At 40.5% G+C, this 22852-nt stretch overlaps 1 protein-coding gene across 1 annotated transcript in view; it reads right to left on the reverse strand.

Moving 5' to 3' along the window:
• Nucleotides 1-22852, reverse strand: part of LOC145350212 (low-density lipoprotein receptor-related protein 1-like) — a 1564930-nt gene that overhangs the window by 865621 nt on the left and 676457 nt on the right. The window contains exon 7 of the mRNA XM_080199274.1: nucleotides 13079-13241. Coding sequence (XP_080055400.1) covers nucleotides 13079-13241 — 163 coding nt within the window. The remainder of the gene's footprint in view (nucleotides 1-13078; nucleotides 13242-22852) is intronic.

A 22852-nucleotide genomic window follows, 5' to 3' on the forward strand; every position in this document is an offset into this window, starting at 1 on the left:
ACTTAATACAATAACCAGATTTTGATTGTGTTCAACTGAGCAAAGCTGCCAGTGCCTAAAATATGAAAGTCACTCAGCCATACATCTGGAGACTAATGACTCTATTAGTGTTTGTCCTTTACATGCAGTGAGATTTTTAAATCAAATAGGGATAAGAGCTGAACCAATTTCTACGAATGGAATCATTTGTAAAGACCACACAAAGTTAAAATTGAAACAAAATGTAACAGAAATACATTGTGCTCCTATCAGCATTTGGAAAAGAGAAAGTAGTTCACATATTAGAAAAAAGTCTGGTGAGAGACCTTCATCTAAAATCATTGCATTTCCTTTTTCTTGCAGATGCTGGCGGGCATATTGCTCATTTCCTGACTCTGAAAATGTTGAGACAGGATGTGGGAGGGGAGCTTCCACACAACCTATTCCAAATAGGGGCAGACTGTGGAGGAGAAAAAGAAGCAAGAGAAATGGGGTTTTCAGACCAGGAGGCAAACTATTTTCCTCAAAGTACAACATTTGATGCCTCTGTGGGAACTTCAATCATGAGGTAATTCTACAAATAATTTATTAGGATATCAATATCTACACTTAACTGTGTCTGAGGCAGTGACCTCAAGCCTTGTTTCATAATGCCCAGTTAATACTGGTTTAAATGGATAAGGGAGAGAATGGGGGAATTTCCAAATAGATTTCCACATGCCTATCCTTCCTGTGCCATTTGCAGGAATACAATGAATTCACACTCTGAAATACATTTTTGCCATTACAAAATGACTGACAGGATCTTTACAAGGCAGAAGTGGGAGGAGGCAATGGCCTAGTGGCCTTATCACTAGGCTATTAATCCAGAAACTCAGCTAATGTCCTGGGGACCCAGCTTCGAATCCCACCACAGCAGGTGGTGGAAATTAATTCAAAAAATTCTGGAATTAAGAATCTACTGATGTCCATGAAACCATTGCTGATTGTCAGGAAAAACCCATCTAGTTCACTAATTCCATTTATGGAAGGAAAACTGCCATCCTCACCTGACCTGGTCTACATATGACTCCAGAGTCACAGTAATGTGGTGGACTCTCAACTGTCCGGTTTCCTCCCACAGTCCAAAGATGCGCGGGTTAGGTTGATTGGCCATGCTAAAATTGCCCCTTAGAGTCCTGGGATATGTAGGTTAGAGGGAATAGTGGGTAAATGTGTAGGGATATGGGGATAGGGCCTGGGTGGGATTGTGGTCAGTACAGACTCGATGGGCCGAAGGGCCTGTTTCTGCACTGTAGGATTCTATGTTCTATGTTTTATAAGATGGCCTCCAAGGGCAACTAGTATTGGGCAATAAATGCTGGACAACTAGTGATACTCATGTCTTATGAATGAGTGGAAAACAAAGAGGCCATTCAGCCTCAATTTCTGTGCATTAACACCCTGAATGAACATTTAAAAGCTAAATTTTAACAAGGCAGAAATTGGGTTTGGAGGTAACTAAAACAGCTGGAGGACTAATCTGCTGCACAAACCCCTCTTTCCTCCGTGTCTGATACTAGAGGATTTTAATATTTTTAAATGCTCTGTATCTGATTCTACTCCAAAGAATGTGTAAGTGAAGTTACCACTAATGGATGGAATTCAAAACTATTGGAGGAGCAGATTGTTTCTTGGGATGAAGAATCATCCAAACTTGAAACTGTTCTCTCTCCACAGATGCTGTCAGACATGCTGAGATGTTCCAGCATTTTCTGTTTTTGTTTCAGATCCCAGCATCTGCAGTAATTTGCTTTTATATAGTCAGGAATACATGAGAGATGATGGCCTAGTGGTATTATCGCTAGACTATTAGTCCTGCAACTCATGTTCTGAGGACTTGGGTTCAAATCCCATCATGGCAGATGATGGAATTTGAATTTAAAAAGAAAAAGGAATTAAGAAGCTACTGATGACAATTATACCTTTCTTCTTTGTTGGAAAAATCCATCTCGTTCAATAATTTTCTTTTTGGAAGGAAATCTGCTGTCCTTACCTGGTCTGGCCTACATGTGACACCAGAGCCATAGCAATGTGGTTGATTCTCATCTGCCCTTGGACAACTAGGGATGGGCAATAAATGCTGGCCATAAAGCAATGTCCATGTGTCACAAATGAATAAAAAATAAGTGCTAATTTTGCTTTCTCTCAGAAACAGTGGAAGTCATTTACTGAACACAGGAAATCTGCCAGCATATTTTCAGCATGAAGGTTAAACAAGAAAAATGCATTATATGTCACTCAACTTCATACATTACTCCTTAGATTGAATTACATCTTTACAGACACAAAATCCCAGAGAAGATTTACCACTACTTCAGCATCAAGGCTTGGGTGGCTCAGATTCAAATGGCTTTCTTCTGACAAACTTCTGAACAGTCACTAGATTTTTTTTGTGATGACACTGTGCCTTTAAGGAATGTATTTTAATCATATTTCTTTACTGAAAGTTGTCATCACTGTTTTGTCTGTAACTAATGTCCTGTATGGTTACTGAGGCAGTATAAATGGCATCATGTTTACTTTTAACCTGAACTGATAGAGTGTCCTGGGGTTTAATGCTTCTTTGGGGATTGCTGAGTGGAGCTTAATTTGGGAGTGATTGACAGGTCAGGTGATGCCTGAGGACAGGTTTTTTTGCTGCGTAAGTCCAGGTTTTTAGTTTGGATTTTATTGCTGTTGGAAGCTGGAAGAAGCAGACAATATCTCTGTTTCTCTCTCTGTCTCTCTCTTCATAGAGCTTTTTGGACAGTTCTAGGACTGAAAAGCCTCAGAGAATGATTCCAACATTTGAAGGACCAATTCATAGCAGGTGTTAAAAAGCTACATCACATCATGTGAGTATACTTGCTTTTTGTGCCAGGTTTAGAAAAGGAAGTATGTTTGTAGGATGCTGTTTGGTTTGGAACATCACAGCTGTTCAGGTTTATGTTCTATTATGTTTGAATCTTCTAATTGGTAAAAATTATGGAATTTTTAAAAATTTTTTTTAACTATTCTTAAATAAACTTTCTTTGATAAAAACTTCCTCGTGAATCATACCTGGAGTGTATGACATCCTATGCTCACCTGTGTCAAATTCAGATGTAAAATCCTATCATTAAGCGTCTTAGAGTTTCTGGCCTGAGTCTTAACATTTTCTTCAACCAGAATTCCTTTGAGAACCCAAAAACCACAATTTAAACTCACTATTACTTTAATTTCAGAGCAAACACATGAGTTCCCTACCCAGTTCCCCCATCGTCCTGCAAAAATTCTTCTGCCTCCACTCTGTTACAGACCCATTGACTGTGTTTCTGGATCCTCTGATTTTCCCAGCTCATTGGGGTAGAAAGGGAGGCCAATGATCAGGGCTGGCCTTTGGGATGGTGGGGAGGGCTCAGCTTGCTGGACGGGTTGGGACTGCGAGAGGCGGGATGTAAGTTGGGACTCAGGATTTTTTTGGAAGCATTCCACTCCATTAGTGTGGTTGATTCTTAACTGCCCTCTGAAATGGCCTAGCAAGCCACTCAGCTCAAGGGTAATAAGAGATGAGTAACACACTCTGACCTTGCCAATGACACCCACATCCCATAAATGAATAAACTTAAAAATCAATTATCACAATTGACCTCCAATAAGCTATCTTATAGAATTTATACTATTTGCACCTAGACATCAATTTGCATCTTAATAATTTTTTTTGCACTGTGACTTAAAAAGTCCAAAAAGGCGTTTCTGTTCCAACATATGAGGTTACATTCAAATACATAGTTTTGTTTTCTACATAACTATTTGCTGCAGAAAATGCATTCCTTTAACGCTATAGTTTTAACAATCTATTAACTCATTAACAATTAATTATGAAGACAATATGCATTTTTTAAACTTAAATTGGAATACATTCTTATTTAAGAAGGGTCAGGCAAGAAGTTTCATTAAAAAAGGACTTCAAACATAGTGTAAGCCTGTAAATAGATTGTAATTTCATTTCTGAAATTGGTGGGGTGGAATAATACATATAAACCGGAACTCTACCACCTCACCCACCATGGAATTGCTGTGGCCGCGAGTCTGACAATGGAAATCTCCATTGACCTGGGGTGGGAATTTCCGGTCTTGCTTGAGCAAGGCTGTAAAATCTTGCCTGTGGACTGCTCCATCACATTGGATACAAAGCAAGTCACTATGACATTTATTCCATGGTTTGAACACAAATGGCTAAGAGTAAAAGAGTTGCACAAATCAACACCATGAACATCAGATCAATGCAATGCGGTGTGGACAACTGACAGCCTCATTAACTCGAAAATAGCACAGTTTGTCTGTGACATAAAGTCAATTGTGACATTCAATGGAGCGTTATGGTCATCGTCTCTCCTAATATTGTCCTGCATGAGTGCTGCCCTGACAGATGTTAAGAGTCAGGGTAAAAGTGGTTGAATGTTATACTAAGTAAAAGTTTATTATTGTTAAGTAAATATAAATTCCATTTAGTGCCCACCATTGACAATTTTGTCCTCTGGGTCTGTATCTATTGAAACTAAACTTAATTTGAATGACTCTCTTCAAACACTTAAAGCTAGAAATATAGACAAGGTTCAGATCAAAGTGCCAGAGGTAAAAGTAAAGAATTCTAATAATCGACATACCTAACAGTCAGAATAAATTCCTTCACTTCTACATAAAAAGTTTTTCAAAACAGATTGCCTCCATGTGTGCCTCCGCGTGTGAGATTAATGGCCATCAACACGGGGTAGAAAGAAAACACAGGGGCTAAACGGAGCCCACGTTTCTATTATAAATATTTTGATATGGGAAACCGTCAAAAGAAAACATAACTTCGCTCGGTTGCTTCATATTTTTTGTGATAACTAAGACGGCAAAAATTGTGTATTTCTTTTTAGAAAGTGACATGGGTGCAAATGAAGGTAATCTTTCTTCATGACATCGGAATGTAAGAAGTAAGAACAGGGGTAGGTTATGTAGCTCCTCAAGCATGACCCGGCACATGGCTTCGTGGTAGATGTGCATATGGCTTCAAATTCACATTCCTACATGTCTCCCAATCCCCACCAGCATAACCCAGGAATTCCCTGTCACTTCATCCTTGAACATATTCAATGACCCAGCCTCTAATTAAAAACATTCCAAAGATTAACCAACTCTACAAGATTTTTTTTCCCCACATGTCAGCGCTAAATGGGCGATTCCCTGTTCTGAAACTATGCCCCCTACCTTTGGATCCCATCACTGTACCTGCCCTCCCTCCCCCCACCAAACACTCACAAGGGAAAACATCCTCTCAGCATGTACCCTGTCAATCCCCCTCTTTGTTGTATGGCTGTGTTTATGCATTATACTCACTTAGATGTTTGGAGTAAATGCATCTTTTTATTATTGGCTCTAGACTTTCCCTGCAAATAGCTGCTTAGTTAACGCGCAGTGTCCACCTTAATTGGAAACATTCAGGGCAGCTGTGCACTGTTTATTGATCAGAACAAACTTGCTTCTTGTGGAGATTAAATATTACAATAGATTTAAAATCCATTTGTAATGGGACACTTTCATCACCAACCACAAGAGCGTGGTGAATTAATTTGTTCTAATCAATGGATTTGTTTTTAAAAGTACATCAAAATAATCAATAAAGGTTTATAAATGAACAAGATTAATAAGCAAAACACTAAGATGAACACAAAAAACTGCAGATGCTGGAACCTGAAACAAAAACAGAAAAATGCTGGAAATTTCAGCAGGTCTGATAGCTTCTGTGAAGAGATAGGAGAGCCAATGTTTCGAGTCCAGATGACTGTTCATCAGAGCTGATCAATAAGCATATTTTTATCCAGCAATATTCAAAAGAGACTGAGTGATGATGATTTCATAATGATAAATGAAGTAACTGTAATTTAAAAGAAATAATCTAGATAGAGTGAATGTAGACAACTGCAACAACTGTATATTAATTAGCTTGCACTGTCTTGTCTTTTTGGACGAAGTTTCAGTAGTTTAAATAGAAAGTGTTGATGACAAGATTGAAAGAAATAGTGTGATCAATATTCTGCTTCTCACACTACCAAAACATGGTGAGCTACTTTTCATAATAGTCTCTTTAAGCACACATAATAAATGGAAAATAGCAATTTGATTGTGCATGACAGTTGTGTTTGACATATTGTGCAATTGTCAAATAATGGGGCATTTGGTAAAATAGTCGACGATGGCGATGAAATCAGTGCCATGGGCATGAAAGAGATTTTGGACCAAGAATGGGTAGGAACTTCATGTACAACAAATGGTTCTTTGTGTTAACTTGGTATATACCCTTGACATGACTCGCACTTATTGACGAAGATTCCAATATCACTGTTCACGCTTGGTGAAATGACTATCTTACATGTTTTCCAGGCCAGTCGGTGCCAATGTCTGTGTAACAAAATTGTTGAAGAACATGAGATTGCAAAAATTCTGGTATGGTGACATACTTGCCTGCTTTTAAAATGTCTCGTCGGAAGATGCTTAGCTCATCCAGGTCAGGCAAAGTGGGTGTGTGCTCATGGGTATGCTAAATTGAATCAGGATGTGGAGATGCCGGTGTTGGACTGGAGTAAACACAGTAAGAAGTCTCACAACACCAGATTTAAGTCCGACCGATTTATTTGATAGTAAACTCACAAGCTTGTGAGTTTACTATCAAATAAATCGGTCGGACTTAAACCTGGTGTTGTCAGACTTCTTACCGAAATTGAATCAGGCCATCTTTCAATGATAGTTTTCCATAGTTTGGAATCTTTTGTCATTGCTTCTTGTAGCCGCTGGCAATTGTGGTGTGCAAAATGTAACAGATCAAGTTGGGAACTTCTTCAAGTTCGATATCAATTCAATTAAATTGTAGTTCCAAGGAGACTGCTCCTGTTTTCACTGGGTTAGACAATCTGCTAAATGTATCCGAGGTGACCATTAGTTTAAACAGCTTGTACATAATCCCAGTCAAATACTGAATTTCATCACTATAATCCTGGCAGTACACTAGTTAGTTTTTTTGTCAATTCACTTCCAGTGGCTTGTGGTCAGTCTCTTCCACAAACATTTTGTCAAATAGATAGCTAGTAAGCACACGATTATAAACACTTTCAAAAATAATGTTTCCCTCTTGACGATATAATAGTTGAATTGCATCATGAACTGAGATTTTAAAGCAAATATAGTGACTTTGCCTTTTCCTAGTATCTAGGACACCTAGATATTCCTGTGAGCCATCCATCTCCAGTTGTTTCCCCACAATCGTAAACTTGCAATTCTGATGCTTCTGACAATGACAGTTTCAGTGTTTCAAGGAGGTATTAATGGTCTGTGTGCCACACAAAAGGCACGTCCTTTCTCAACAATTCTCTTACCGAATGTGATTGTTGAGTGAATTAGGAATGTACGGAGACAGGACATTAAAGAGTCCTTGACAGCTTCAAAGATCATCCTTAGCTTGAGGAGCTGGCATGGCTTTAATATTCTCTATTTTACTTGGATCAGGGCATGTGTCGCACTGCAATAAATAGAACCAAAGGAATTGATCTGCTTCACGTTGCATTTCAGACTGTTGATCATAAATGCGGATTGCAGTCAGGTTCTTACCTTGCTCTTCCCAGAAATGTAATGTCATTAGTGATATAGGTGCTTCCTGGCACAGTGCATGAAATGCATTTGATGTGAGCTTGAAAGAAATCCTATCTAACAGATAATCCAAAAGGAAAGCAGTTGAAAACAGTATTGTCTGAACAGGATGTGAAATGGAATAAGATCTTGAAAATTTTCCATGAGATGTCCTGACCAGCAACCATGCTTTCATCATGGTTGAAAAGGATTTTGAAGCTGGAAATCGCAGATTTAACTCCAGTGTGCGGATTTCATAAGGACAATGTTTCAAAACCAATGTTTTGGTATGTGGGAAAGGCATCATGGCAGCCCGCCTACCGTGGCAGAGCAACGTAGAGGAAAGGTAGCTAGCATGGCAGCTTTTGGTGCAGGAAGGTAGGGCAACTGCCTTCAGGAAATTCCCTATGTCCACTGGGGGTCTCCAGCCCTCAAGATCAAGATTCCTTTAATTCCTCTGACTAGCCTCCCAAACCTGCCCCCACTATGCCTGGTTCTACCAGTTAGCCCTGACTAAAATCTCATGTTTACCTTTAACTCCAATTAACTTCACTCTTTCTCGTGGATTGCCTGAATTCCAGCAATGACCACTGCTCAATCCTGGTAGTGCTGTTTCTTGGGTGGAACGTTCTCCCAGATGGGGGAGAAAGTCCCACTCTGAAATAATTATGGCAGCTCTGAACATGGTATTGCAGCAGAGTAATATGTTTCCAGTCAACTGGCTGATGGTTGACTTTTTGGTCAGTGGGGAAAGGAAATGTAGCATCCTGTAAAATCCAAATCACTATCATTTTCTGATCATGCTCATTTTGAAGGACATAGATGTTAAATCCCCTAGTACTGAGGGGAGTTTTCTTCAATAACTACTCCACAGTTGAGCATCAGGGAACACTGTTCTTTATTCAGTTTACTCACTCCACACTCCAAACGCCAACTGCCCTCTCAAGGTGGTTCCTGACCAGATCACCCCACTACCGGGTCACGTTGCCCATTCCCTTAAAGGGGCTATGCCCCAACATATAAAACAATAGAGAGATGACTAGGGAACACAGACATGTTGCTTCAGCCAGGAACTGGTTTAAGGATGGGAAACTGGGTATTTAATGTAATCCAAGCAACATCATTGAAGGGGGCCACGTGGTTTCATTCTTGGATTGTTTTAGCAGGAACCATGAGAAAACAAAATGATAGTAATAAAGTAAATTGCCTTCAAGTGTATTTGACACACTATTTTTCATTATTGCAGAAGCATCTGTTACTAACAAAAGTGCTGAAATCAAAAGCCCAAAATGTTTCTAATTTATACATTTATAAAGTACAAAAGAACAGCAAAACATGAATCAAATCTACCTGTCCCATAATTGTGTTACTGGCGCTCAGAGTATTCAACTGTATTTCTGAATGGGAAGGTTTCATATTTTGTCGCTATGAAGTGACAGCACCTTTTCAAATGGTTCTCTCTCTTTCAACATAATCGTTCATAGTGCTTTCTTGTAGAGGGACTGACTCCTGGATTCTTCTTTCGTTAGAGCATGTTCTGTATCAGATAGTTCATCCAACATTGACAAGACAGATCAAGATTCATTCTGATTCCTGTGTTCTGAGAATGCACCACAATTAGCCTTCCCCAACCAATCAAGTATTCCCTTTATGCTCAATTACCATTGGGAGAATTTGCAACTGCATGTCCAGAAATGCAACTTCTTCATTCGATGGGAAAAGAATATAATTCCTTCTTCTTTACATCTCGTGCAGTAATGGAAGAATCTTCCTCCAAATTTGTGAGGATCCTGCTGGAAGGGCCCTCAGCCCAGTCCTGCCAAATGTGAACTTACACCTGAGCTCAATTAAAATTAAAGATGCATGACCCAGGTGCACACGGACACACCTAGGATCACACTATTGTCAGCAGTCAAAAAGAAATCTGGAAATTGAATGTTTCCTGGGCCTTAATGGCAGCTGTATCATTTACAGCTAAGTAAGGTTAAAGCCACAGGAGAGAAAGCCTGGAGAATTTTAATTTATTGCAGCTCTTGGAGCCGCATTATTATCAAGATACCTGCTTATGAATTATGCCAAGTTTTAGACTAATATATGCACGCTAGAAGCTGTGATTTGCCTGCTGGCAGTTGTAACATTTATTTCATCACTGAACGAACAGACGTTCCCCGAATTGTGGCCATTGCTGACATTGGAAGGTTTATTTATTGCTCATCCACAGCTTTGAGAATTCACATCAATGATATCCGAAGAGAATTTATCTTAAAAAGTTAAAGTTTTAAAGTTTAAAGTTTATTTATTTGTAGGTGTACATTAACACTGCGAGGAAGTTACTGTGAAAATCCTCTAGCCGCCACAATCCGGCACCTGTTTTGGATACACTGAAGGAGAACTTAGCATGGCCAATGTGCCTAAACAGCATGCCTTTTGGGCTGTGGGAGGAAACCAGAGCACCCAGAGGAAACATATGCAGACATGGGGAGAACGTGCAGACTCCACACAGTGACCAAAGCCAAGAATTGATGCCAGTTTTGGGTACACTGAGGGAGAAATTTTAGCATGGCCAGTGCACCTAACCAGCACATCTTTCAGCAGTTGGATTCAGGTGGGAAGTCATATCCATTATAAAAGCTTCACTCTTCGAAAAAAAAGTGCATACAAAAAAGTGAATATTGCGTGGAGTGTTGCGCTGATCAAGTTCTGAGTTTCAGGAAGGCAGATTTAGCAATTATTTTCACCCAATTTAAAAAAAATACAAGCTTAAGTCAATATATGTTGAGCAAAATGGTTTTAATATAAAATTAAAATACACTCTTATCTGGCCTTGCTGGGGAAAATGCAATTACTTTGTGCATTTTCATACCAACATCAGGATTCCCATTGGCTCCGATTGAAGAGTCAGCGAATCATTCTGAGGCATGTTGGGAAATTTTGAACTCGGCTTATCTGAAACAGCAGCTTACTCTGAATTGCAACCAAGAATGTTATCAACAAGGAGAGGTATATGAAAGAGAATGTGATTTTCAAAGAGAAAACTTAATTAAGATTTCTAATGCAACAAACCACAATCTGTGGGCAAATCTATATTTTGTTATTATGAAATATTTTGACTCTCCAAGAACATAATGGATGATGCACAGGTCATTTGAAAGAAAATATTCAAGCACACGAGCACTTGGAAAAACTTTTTAATGATTTGGTCAATTCCATTCCTTCTTTCCTTTATTCGTTGCTTCTCTTGAGTTTGCTTTACATCAACTGATTGGCAAATTCCTACCTACTTTCCTCACTTCTGATTTTCACTACCTCTTCAGTTCTTATTTGCTGCATATTTCAGAGTCTTTGTGTGCTCTTAATAATTGTAGCCTTCACATTTTCTAAGTGCCAGTAAACATGGATGCTGACTAAAAATTTGCTGTCCGTTTTCAGAATTCAACTCGACAGAAAAAGAGAATCAACTTAGGAGCAGGGAAGACAACACAGAGTGTGTTTAGTCAGGTTTGTGGTTTGATGCTGCAACAGTTCCTGTGCAGCATCAGTCTCTTTATAAGCCTAATGTCCACACATTGCACAACTGAGCCATTGACAATGTCGTCAGAAGATAACCTTAGTGACCATTCCGTTTGCACAATGTATTGTCGGAGAGGGAATGCTTTTTATTGCTTAAGGAAACTGTGCATTGAGCTGCATGGTGTGTTGTCTGTAGCCACACACCAACTGCATACTGAAGGAGCGGAATAACTTCTGCTTCAGACATATGACAAGTTGACATGAGGCACCCTCAAAGCAACATGTATGCAGTTAATGACACTCTCTGCCGTGGGCAAGTCTGCATCCTGGAAAGCCCTTATTGTCACTCTGCTTCTTCCGGTATGCAATGATGAAATAAAATTCTCCCTCTTTGCAGAGACAGTAACCTTTGTACAGCGGTGCATTGCAAAGTAAAAGATATGTATATGTCCAGCAGTAATTTCGAAAGAGCCAAAATCATAACGGTTCAGAGTCTTGATCACTTTGACAGCTACAGAGAATACAATCTTTGTCCTTCTCTGAAGTGGCAGGTTGAGCTGGCAGATTTCAGTGGTAACAATTTATTTGTGAAGCACTGGTCAAGTCTGATGCTCATGTAGGAGATTTGCTCCCTCAATAACTTCTGTGGATTTGACTTCCTGCTGGGAGCCCTTTTGTTCTTCCTCCTTCTTCCATCAGCGTAGACGCTGATTCTGTCCGACACGCTCAAGATGTGGAGATGCCGGTGTTGGACTGGGGTAAACACAGTAAGAAATCTGACAACACCAGGTTAAGTCCAACCAATTGTTAGTAAACTCACAAGCTTTTGGTCACCTGATGAAGGGAGAAACCCCGAAAGCTTGTGAGTTTACTATCAAATAAATCAGTTGGACTTAACCTGGTCTTGACACACTCAATGCTAGGAGGAAGGCTGATTAACCCTCCCAGTTCTGTGAATAACCTGCCTTACCAATCTCTGCGTACTATTGAAATTTTAACCATATTAAACACCCAAAAAGTCAAAGAATTGCAGAAGCAACCAGGCAAAATTAAGCCAGCAACTGTTCCATAAGAATTTGATGATCCTTTCACATTCTGCTGCTGGAGGTTTCTTCATGTTAAGAGGCTGGAACATGGCCATCCAAAAGTACCAGCATGAATACCAAGTTTGCACTCAATAGATGTCATGATCCACTGCTCAACATGTCTTCAAGCTGTTATTTCAATGGAGGCCAGCTTTCCTTCCCCATTTGGAGAGGATGTCCAGCCTCAGATCTGCTGGTGGTTGGGGGAGGGAAAATGCATGGGTCAAAGGACTCTGCTGGATTGGGGGGCAGCCTCCAGGAGGCCCAGTAAAAGTTGTGCCTCCCCTCCCCCAATCACCCCACCCAATTTTATTGCCCCCCACTTCTGCTGACTCACGCCAGTAGGAGGTGTGAAACCAGCCCCAGATGTGCATCCCTTTACCCAAATGGCATCCAGTGCATTCTATGTCAGAGCCTTACATATGCCATAGACTCTACTTTGGAATATTGAGGTGCCTCATGGCATCCCAAACTCAGGTGTTATCAAATCCAATTCTGCCCCAAATGCTTTCCTTAAAGAACTGCCTGATCTATTCATTAGCTGCATAAAACATGCACAGTGCTCATTGGACATGGTTCACAATTAAAATTAACCAACTGGTATATTGCGAACTTTGAATTACACTAAGGATGCTTCAGTCATCTAAAATTGGATGAATTATAACATGTTCTTATTTATCAGTAGCTTGATTCATCCTCAATTAAATTAAGTGTAACTTACGTACCAGCCAACAATTCCTACACAATCCATGCATACATTTACATAGAAATGAATCTCACGAATGTCCTAAACCCACCTGCAGGAAATTGGATACAACATAAGTAAGTAAACTTACCCCATGGCTGGATCAAGGGCAATTCCTTTGGGATTGTGTAGCTCCAGATCTAGTAGAGTAATGCAAGTATCACCATTTTGATTGCACACAAATATTCGGTCACTGACATCATCCACAAAGTAATAGTTTCCAGTAAGCCAGTCTAAAGCCATTTGTTCCACATCTGCCAAAGCAAAAGTAACATATTATATCAAAAACACACAGGACAATTTAGTGCTTGGTTGACTGCTGTGCAAGAAAGATCTTATATCCTTTCATGCCTGAAAATTTATTTTAGTATCTTGGCCTGATCTTCAGGTAATTGTGCTGAAGAATTTCTTATGCAACAATGTAATCCTCTCCATCAGGAATGCACAGCTTTGATCTCTGGTCATTAGTCATGTCTGGTATTCAAGTGCAGAAAAGAAGTAGGTTTAAATGTTAATTAAAAAAAACTTAGAGAATCTAATATCTTCTTTTTTTTCTGCAGAGAAACAATGTTCCATAAATTCTTTTTCGGTTCGCTCAGAATGTTGAGCAACTCAATTTTCAAATCTAAAAGGGCTTTCTTGCACTTGTCAATCCATTAACCTCCAAGTCTTTCCGAATAATGCAAGGTTCACTAAAATCAGTGAAGTCAGAATGCCTCTTTATTACATTTGGCCATTCTTTCATCTGTCTTTTCTTTGTCTACCCAGCTGGTTGAGTGACAATGTTCATTTTTATTCCAAGAAATGTTTTTGTTTAGCAAAATGGCAAGTCTATCAACCCTCTTGCTTTTGCCAAGAGACTTAAATGAGAGATTATTATCTTCGGCCATCAGCTTAGGATTTCAATTTACCATGCATGTAATGTGTTGGTAGGTTCAAGAATTCTTTTTGCCTTCTCTTATTACAGAGTGAGAAAAAGCAGGGGATCACTGTAGAAGTAACGCTATTTACCATGTTACAGAAGTACCTGTATTAAAACAGTTAGCTCTCTAGTGAACTTTCTCTATCTCTATGAATGTTAATGGAATCATCCTACTTCAGTCTCTTCAAGGAGAGCAAGCACATGAAGATACTTACAAATTAACTACCCAGGCAAAAGAGAAATACACAAATGGAAGAATAATAAGACACAAGAGAAAGTTTTGAAATACATGATAAAGAAGAGCAGAGAAAACATTTGTCACACTTGAACATCTGAGTGGTCACAAGGCAGTAATGTTAATGGTTTGATGTGAGGAGATACTTAAGGTACATAACTTGAGGTCAAAATGAAACCTGGCATTTACCAAAATCATCTGGCCAGATATCACTGGGTTTTTTACACATTTTCAACAGACATTAGCTGCACGTGACTTTCAGGCCCTGCAGTCAGGCTGAAGTTCACCCGTGTGCGGTGCATGGACATAGCTGGCTATTTAATCACCATTTGCCTCCACTGAAGTGGGAGCTTGGTAGGCCAGGAGTGTGAAACCGTGAGATAAGATGAGCTAACAATAGGTCTGAACTTGGTGGATTTGTTTAGGTCGCCAGAGTATCTCTTCAGAAAGGATATGGTCCGGGGGCATCTTTGGAAAAGGAACAACAACCTCCAAGAGAGCTCAGACATTCTTTGGGATTGATAAATTAAACATGAATGTGCATAAAAAGTGCAGAAATTAATTGGAATTGTCAAGCTGCAAAATAACTTACATAGTGTAACACGGTGCAGGCTTGGAGGGCCGAAGGGCCTGTTCCTGCACTAATTTTCTTTGTTCTTTGTTCTAGTTGTTAAATAATATGTGATAGATGTAAGGGTGTTTTGTGAGGGACAGGGTTATAGAATTATAGAATCACTACAATGCAGAAGGAGGCCATTCAGCCCATCATGTCTGCACCAACTCTCTGACAGAGCATCTTACCCAGACCCTATTCCTATAACCCATGTAGTTATTCTCCTAATCCCCCTAATTTACACATTACGGAATACAAAGGAGCAATTTAGTATGGTCCATCCACCTAACCTGCACATCTATGGATTGTGAAAGGAAACCGGAGAACCCAAAGGAAACCCATACAGGCACAAGGAGAACTTACAAACTCATAAGAACTTATAAGATCGAAGCAGGGAAGTTGTTTCCACTGGCAGGTGAAACTTGAACTAGGGGGCATGGCCTCAAAATAATGGAAAGCAGATTTAAGACTGAGTTGAGGAGGAACTTCTTCACACAAAGGGTTGTGAATCTATGGAAATCCCTGCCCAGTGAAGCAGTTGAGGTTGAGGTTGTTGAGGTTACCTCATTGAATGTTTGTAAGGCAAGGATAGATGAATTCTTGAACAATACAGGAACTAAGGGTTATGGTGAACGGGCGGGTAAGTGGAGCTGAGTCCACGAAAAGATCAGCCATGATCTTATCTTATTGAACAGACGTGAGGGGCCAGATGGCCTACTCCTGCTCCTAGTTCTTATGTTCTTATGTTCCAGACAAATATTCAAGGCTGGAATCGAATTTGTGTCCCTGGCATACTGTGAGGCAGCAGTGCTAACCACTATGTCACCATCCTCAGTTGGCACAAACTTGACATAGGGGTTCTAAAGGGCTTTTAACATGTAGGAGGGTTAGAGGGGTGGGGGGTGCATAGGGGTATGACTGATTCTTGGGATGGCAGACTGGTGCGCAAGGAGAGACCGAGTTGGTTACGATTATGTTTGCTGGAATCTAGCGGAATGAGGGAGGATTTTGATTTTTTGATTTGATTTATTATTGTCACATGTATTAACATACAGTGAAAATTATTATTTCTTGCGTGCTATACAGACAAAGCATACCATTCATAGAGAAGAAATGAAAGAATGCAGAATGTAGTGTTAGCTAGGGTGTAGAGAAAGATCAACTTAATGCAAGGCAAGTCCATTCAAAAGTCTGGCAACAGCAGGGAAGAAGCTGTTCTTGAGAAAGAACCAGAAAGATCTCATAGAAACTTATAAATTTCTAACAGGACTAGACAGGGTAGGTGTAGGAAGGATGTTTCAAATGGTCTGGGCGACCAGAACCAGGAGGTCATTGTCTAAGGATACAGTGTAAACATTTCGGGATGGAGATGAGGAGGAATCTCTTCACCCAGAGAGCGGCAAGCCCGTGGAATTCGCTAACACAGAAAGCATTTGAGGCCAAATCCTTATATGTTTGCAAAAAGTTGTTAGATGTAGCCCTTAAGGTGAAAGGGATCAAAGGATATGGGAGGAAGGCAGGATCAGCTGTTGAGTTTGAATGATCATAATGAATGGTGGAGAGGCTTGAAGAGCTGAATGGCCTATTCCTGCTCCTACTTTCTATGTTTCTGTGAGGGGATAGGGGTGGGTAGAGGGGCCTGGGTTAGCAAAGGGTGTATGAAAGACAAGGGGCAGTGACTGGAGTTGTGAGATGACATTGGGGCATGAGGTGGCTTGGTTTGTCATGGATGGTCTATAGAAAGTGTGTGGGTGGGTGAGAGTGGTAGGGGGATGCGGGCTGAGGGTCAGAGGACTGCTTTTTGTTCTAACCATTTTCAAAGTTTAATTCGACAAAGTGCAAGAGCACAGAGGCAGGCAGGCATTCTGCCCTGTCTATCTCTGTGCTCAGAAACCTGCACACTCTCTTCAAACAGCTGGGCCGGCTTCTAATCTAGCCTACCCTCTGGAGTGAAACTCCCAACTGCCGGCGGCCATTTTTAAGGTCATGATTGTAGCTCCAGGAATTCTCTCATCTCGATGCACCCAACCCAGGAGTGAAAATCTAGGCTTTCATACTGTGCTTACTTTTCACCAAACCCATTACTGACCAGGCTACTGGTCCTACATTGTAGGCATTTACAAAACGTCTCTACATAATTCCCCAATCTTGAAGATATTTTAAGGCTGTCTGCACATGCCTATCAATTGATTCATTTTGTCGCTGGCAGACATTTCTTTGAACAGAAATGAATGCTCTTTCCTCGGGTGGAAAAGTCAAGTACTAGGGGACATAGGTTTAAGGTGCATGGGGAAAAGTTTAGAGGAGATGTGCAAAGCAGATTTTTTTTTTAAAAAGAGGGCGGTGAATGTTTGGAATGCGCTGCCTGGAGATATGGTGGGAGCAGGTATGATAGTGGCAACTAGATGAATGCATGAATAGGTTGGGAATGGAAGGATATGAATTCTGTAAGTGCATATGGTTTTAGTTTAGAGAGACATTATGATCAGCGCAGGCTTGGAGGGCCAAAGGGCCTGTTCCTGTGCTGTGGTTTTCTTTGTTCTTTGAAATTGATTCTAAATTGACGTCAGATGCTTAGTTCCGGCGACGCTATATTTTGTTACATTTATATTTATTAGATATTGTTTAGGCCGACAAAACCAAAAATAAAATGAATGTATTTTAAAATGAATGGACATTCAACCCTCATTTTTGGCATGAAAACAGGTTTTAGGAACACATCTTTGTAAAGGCAATACTATGAGGTGGAAATTGACTGAAAACAAGTACCTGAGATTATGAACATCCTAAAAGGTCTTTAAAGCACAAATTATCTCCATCAGAGGGTGATCTCTTGAACCATTAGTGGAAATTATGGTTGATAAAGAGCAAAAAAAATTCTAAAATTGGAAGGCTATCCAATTTCTCCTCATGAGTTCTGATTTTATATAAATGACCTTTTCAATGACTTTGACCCTCTTGTACTTAGGAGTTCATGAACCACACTCCAGGCTAAATAGTTAACTAAAACTCTACCAGTACTGCATCTCAAGGGAGCCAGCAGCAGTGTGGGAATGTCACTGGATTAGTAACCTACAGATCCTTGGGAATGCTCTTGGAACCTGGTTCAAATCCCACTGTGGCAACTGGTGAGATTTGGAATTTAATTCATAATAAAGGGATTGGAATCTCAAAAGCTTTGGGCCCTGGCAACAGTTTTGAAGATCTGTGCTCCAGAACTAGCTGTGCCCTTAGTCAAGCTATTCCAGCTACAGTCAACATAAGAAATAATTTGTTAAAATTAAAGCTTATAGAAGTGAAAGCAAGTTATGAAGGTAGAGAGAAGAGATAATGGATAATATCTCTCATTGAAAGGAATAGCACACCTTGAAACAAGTTCACTGAAGGTTATCTGAATGTCACCAGGTTTCCAAGGGTTACATTTTGAGGAAGGATTGAAAAAATTAGACTGAATTTCCCCGGGAAAAAGTAGATTAAGTAGTAACCTGATTGAAATTTTGAAAGAAAGAGGTATCAGATAAAGAGAGTTATTTTATTTTAAAAATTTACTCCATTTTTAAAGTTTCAAAGTCAATGCATACAGTGGACCTTACAATCCTGAATCCATCCCCTTGCTTGCTCCAATAAACAAAATTCAATCCATGGCCCCATCTAGGGCTTGATCTGTCACTTGACCTCAGCCAAATATAGGAGGGATTCTCCAAAAAAAAATTGCCCACTGGATGGGAAAATGGGAGAATTTCCCACCCATTTTTTGGGCATACTTACCTGAACAAATCTCCAGCACTCTGTGCAACACCTAGTACCTCAGACTTATTCACACCAGAAAAGGGGGGCCCAAGAGGCCGGCAGCAAAGTGCTGAGCAGGCCACTGCGTGTGGGTTGATCCGTCAGTGGAGAGATCAGTGCATGCGACTGGTCTCCCTCATCACTGGCCGCCGGTTGATGGCTTCCTGTTTATTCCTGAACCCCAAACTTGCTCACTGGCCTCTCCCTTCTGATTGTTGGCATCTCAAACCCCTCCCCGATCACTGGCCTTCCCAACTACCTCCCTCCAATCACTGGTTTAACAGATACCCACAGGACCAGTCCGATCTTCTCCAACCATAGTCAGCCCCAACACCACCCCACCATGATGGCTAGCCCTTATCACTCCCTTCCTGATGACCAGCCCTGATCACCCTCTCCTACTGAGCCTCTTGCAGAGTGGCTACAGGTCCCTCCACCATTGCCCCACCCCCTCTGTATCTACCCCTTTTACACAGTCCAGTGCCCAGTAGGCAGTGCCAAGGTGCCTGGTGTGCAGTGCCAGTGTAACCCTTGGGCTGGCACTGTCAAAGGGGCACCCCCCCCCCCCCTTGCCCCTGACCAACCAGGGAGGCCTCAATGGCCTCTGACCTCACAAGCAGGATAAGGATGCCTGTTCCCCATTAGTGGGGAGCAACTATAAACCCTACTGGTGGAAACCTCTCTTGGCATGGAGGGAGATACTAGCAGTCCTGGAGAATACCATCCCAGGCTCGCTGATCATAAATTCAAATTTCAATATGCTAACCAGCTCTGTACTGATTTCCAGTATGGAGCTAATTACTCTGGAAAAAAAGGATCTGGGAGATTCACGATTGGCTGGATGATGGTCACCAACCCCACTAAAGACCTCCTGCTGTTGTCTCCTGGCCCGCTGCTCTACTCGAGCAGCACAGCCAACTGAGAGAATCCCAGCCACATTTTTCAATGTTTTTACTGCATCCTTACAGTTACAAAGCCAATGCTCAGAATCAACCAGGCAAACCCAAGCCCATTCCTTGCTTGCTCCAAAAAAAAACTTCAAAATCCAATTCATGGCCCCTACAAGAGAGACCAACAAGGAACCAAGCAGACAAGATAAGGCATTGCACACCTACCTGATCTGATGCTTGATTTTAACCAGCAGGCCAAGAGCCAAATAATTTCTCTACTAGCGGTAGAGTCTACATCAGGGGAAATAAACTTGGGATCAGAGCAGGTCATTTGAGTGAGAGGTTCGGAATCACTTCACACAATGGGTGGTAGAAATGTGGAACCCTCTTCCAGAAACAATAGTCGATACTTGTTCAATCTATACTTTTAAGTCTGAGATTCAGAGATTTTTGCTAGCTTATACTAATAAGGAATATAGAACCAAGGATGGTGAATAGAGTAAGGATATAAAATCAGCAATGACCTCACAAAATGGCAGAATAGTTCGAGAAGCTCAATAGCTTACTATTATTCTTATGATAATATCAAGCTTTAGACGAGTAAACTTTGTACCTGTAGTTACATGGGGCCGGTGTCAGAAAATGTCTGACAGACTGAACTAATGAGCATGTATACCTTTCGAATGAGAATTACCAGCTGTATTTGGAAGCTCCATTCTTTGTGAGCAGGACTGAAATGAAACTATGTGCATCATGGATGCGGTCTTTATTTCTGAGCTTCCAAAAAAGGTTTTGCTACGCATTTGTCTAAGCTGTTGTTTATGAGAGGCTATATCATTTCTTGGTCTTTTGGATAAGCACAAGCATCAGATTAAGATGATGGGGTGCAATGCCTCATCTTGCTAGCTTGGATCTTTGATTTGATTTACTGTCACATGTATTAACATACAGTGAAAAGTATTGTTTCTTTTGCGCTATACAGATGAAGCATACTGTTCATAGAGAAGGAAACAAGAGAGTGCAGAATGTAGCATTACAATCATAAGAGGGTGTAGAGAAAGATCAACTTAATGCAAGGTAAGTCGATTCAAAGGTCCAACAGCAGCAGGGAAGTCAGTTGGTTTGTGACCTCAGACTTTTATTTTTTTTTCCCGATGGAAAAAGGTGAAAGAGAGAATGTCCGGGGTACATGGGATCCTTAATTATGCTGGCTGTTTCGCCAAAGCAGTGGGAAATGTAGACAGAGTCAATGGATGGGAGGCTGGTTTTCGTGATGGATTGGGCTACATTCATGACCTTTTGTAGTTCCTTGCAGTCTTGGGCAGAGCATACTAAGTTGTGATCTTATTTGTCTCTCTTGTGGGGAGCGTGAATTGGATTCACTTGGATTTTGAATTTGGTTTTTGGAGCAAGCAAAAGAGGAATGGATTTGGGTTTGCCTGGTTCATTCTGAGGATTGGCTTTGCAACTTTAAGGATGGAGTAATTGTTTTTTTTTTAAAAGAGAGAGGCCTTATTTCATGCTTGTTCTGGGTTTTATTCTTACTTCTGGTAACATGAAACTGCTTCAAGACAATTCAACAGATTGTTTGTTAAAAATGATGGGGTATCGATTATCTGTCAGCTCAGGAACTCATGCAACATACATGAACTTATGTGGAAAGTTCTTCCCAAAAATAAATTCCCTTGATATTAGGATCGGACTGCACAGGAAAAGAAACAATTGCTTTTCTATTTATGTTAATTTGCTGTCCACTGAATTCCTGGATATCAGGGACTTAGCTTCAGTACTTGGTATCCACAAAGCTTCTCATTGCCCTCGGCAAGACAAAAATGATTGTTATTCAGTGAGAGTATGAGGAGAAATATTGAACTCAAATATAAGTTATCACCTCAAAATTCATTTTTTTAGAAATGTTATATAAGTTTGTCAACTCTTGTATAAAATATTTCACTTTAAATCATTGTTTTGAGTCGGATTCTGTCAATGTCGACATATACAGAACAAAGGAATATCACAAGAACAAAATAATATCAGAAAGTATTGGTGGTAAATAAATCATTTCTGAACCATTGAGGTCAGGAAGGCACAAGATTCAATCCCCAACTGTACTGTGAGAGTTATACTTAAAAATTTCTAACATTTACAAAACAGAAATGAGCCCTGAGGCCAAATGGCTTGGTTTCCATGTGGAATCACATTTGGATCTCACTCCAGGCAACTTATGGCCTTATCTGTATTGGGAAGATTTTCTTCTACTTCTGAGTAACTGATAGGTCTAATTCATGTCAGTTTCTTCAAAAATGACTTTATTTGCACAGTATACATAAAATATTTTGTGGTAGGTATTTTCTCTCCTGTGCACAGACCATTCCATCTTCCTTCAGCATCTCTTGCCCATGACTACTGAATTCTCTGCTATATCAGAGCACACATGACTATTATTTATTAGCCCGTTATCCTATATCTCCCCCCAAGTATAATCTCAATTCTTTCAATAACATCCTCAAAACTATTTTCTTAAACTACTTGCATTACATTTCCAACTCCAATTAGTATTCTTCCCTGCCTCCACTCCCCCAAAGTCACTCTCATAAAAGTTTCAACCTCCCACAATGTCCCTAGGCCTCTGGGAGTATGTTGTGGTCATAGACACTCTTCTGTTTCTTTTTCCGAGGAAGACAACCACATTGGTGAAGTAGGATAGCAACCTTCCACAACTGCTGATAACTGGGCTGTGATCCCTACAAAAACTGAACTGTACGAGTTGTGAAACCTCATCAGTGAAAGACTGACTCAAGTTAGAAGAGTTCACGACATGAACAATCACACTCTCTCGAACAGGAAGAGGAAAAGCTACCATTCTCTCCAGGGTCTTCTGATCCCTCTTAGCAGACCGGAGAATGGCCTGAGAAAATGAAGTATCCTCAGCTTCGATGCACAGCTATACCATTTACGAAAAAGATATTCAATATCTGAGGTCTGAATAAGCATGGTAGATGAGAAAAATAATGCCAAAATCTCTGTTGGTGTGGCAGGATATGAAGAAAATATTACTTCCCTACAGCATTTAGGAAACTATTTTCACCTTTTGTCGGTAGTGGCATCATTGCCACGATTGCATCAGCACGGTGTTGCTCCTTGACAGGGACCTGGAGAGGAGTATACCCCTGCTCTTGTATTCTAGCCCTCTTGACATGAATGCTAACGTTCCATTTGCCTTCCTCACTGCCGACAGAACCTGCATGTTAACCTTAAGAGAATCTTGAACAATGACTCCAAATCCCTTTGTGTTTCTGATTTCCTAAGCCAGGCAATGTCCACGTCCAACAAGACAGAATATAACAAGCACCTCTTGATTGTCAAAGCATTATCACTGAATCTCCCACTATCAATATCCCGGGGATGACTATTGA

The sequence above is a fragment of the Carcharhinus amblyrhynchos genome, chromosome 11 (genome assembly GCF_965287045.1).
Source record: "Carcharhinus amblyrhynchos chromosome 11, sCarAmb.v2.hapA, whole genome shotgun sequence".
Taxonomy (NCBI): Eukaryota; Metazoa; Chordata; class Chondrichthyes; order Carcharhiniformes; family Carcharhinidae; genus Carcharhinus; species Carcharhinus amblyrhynchos.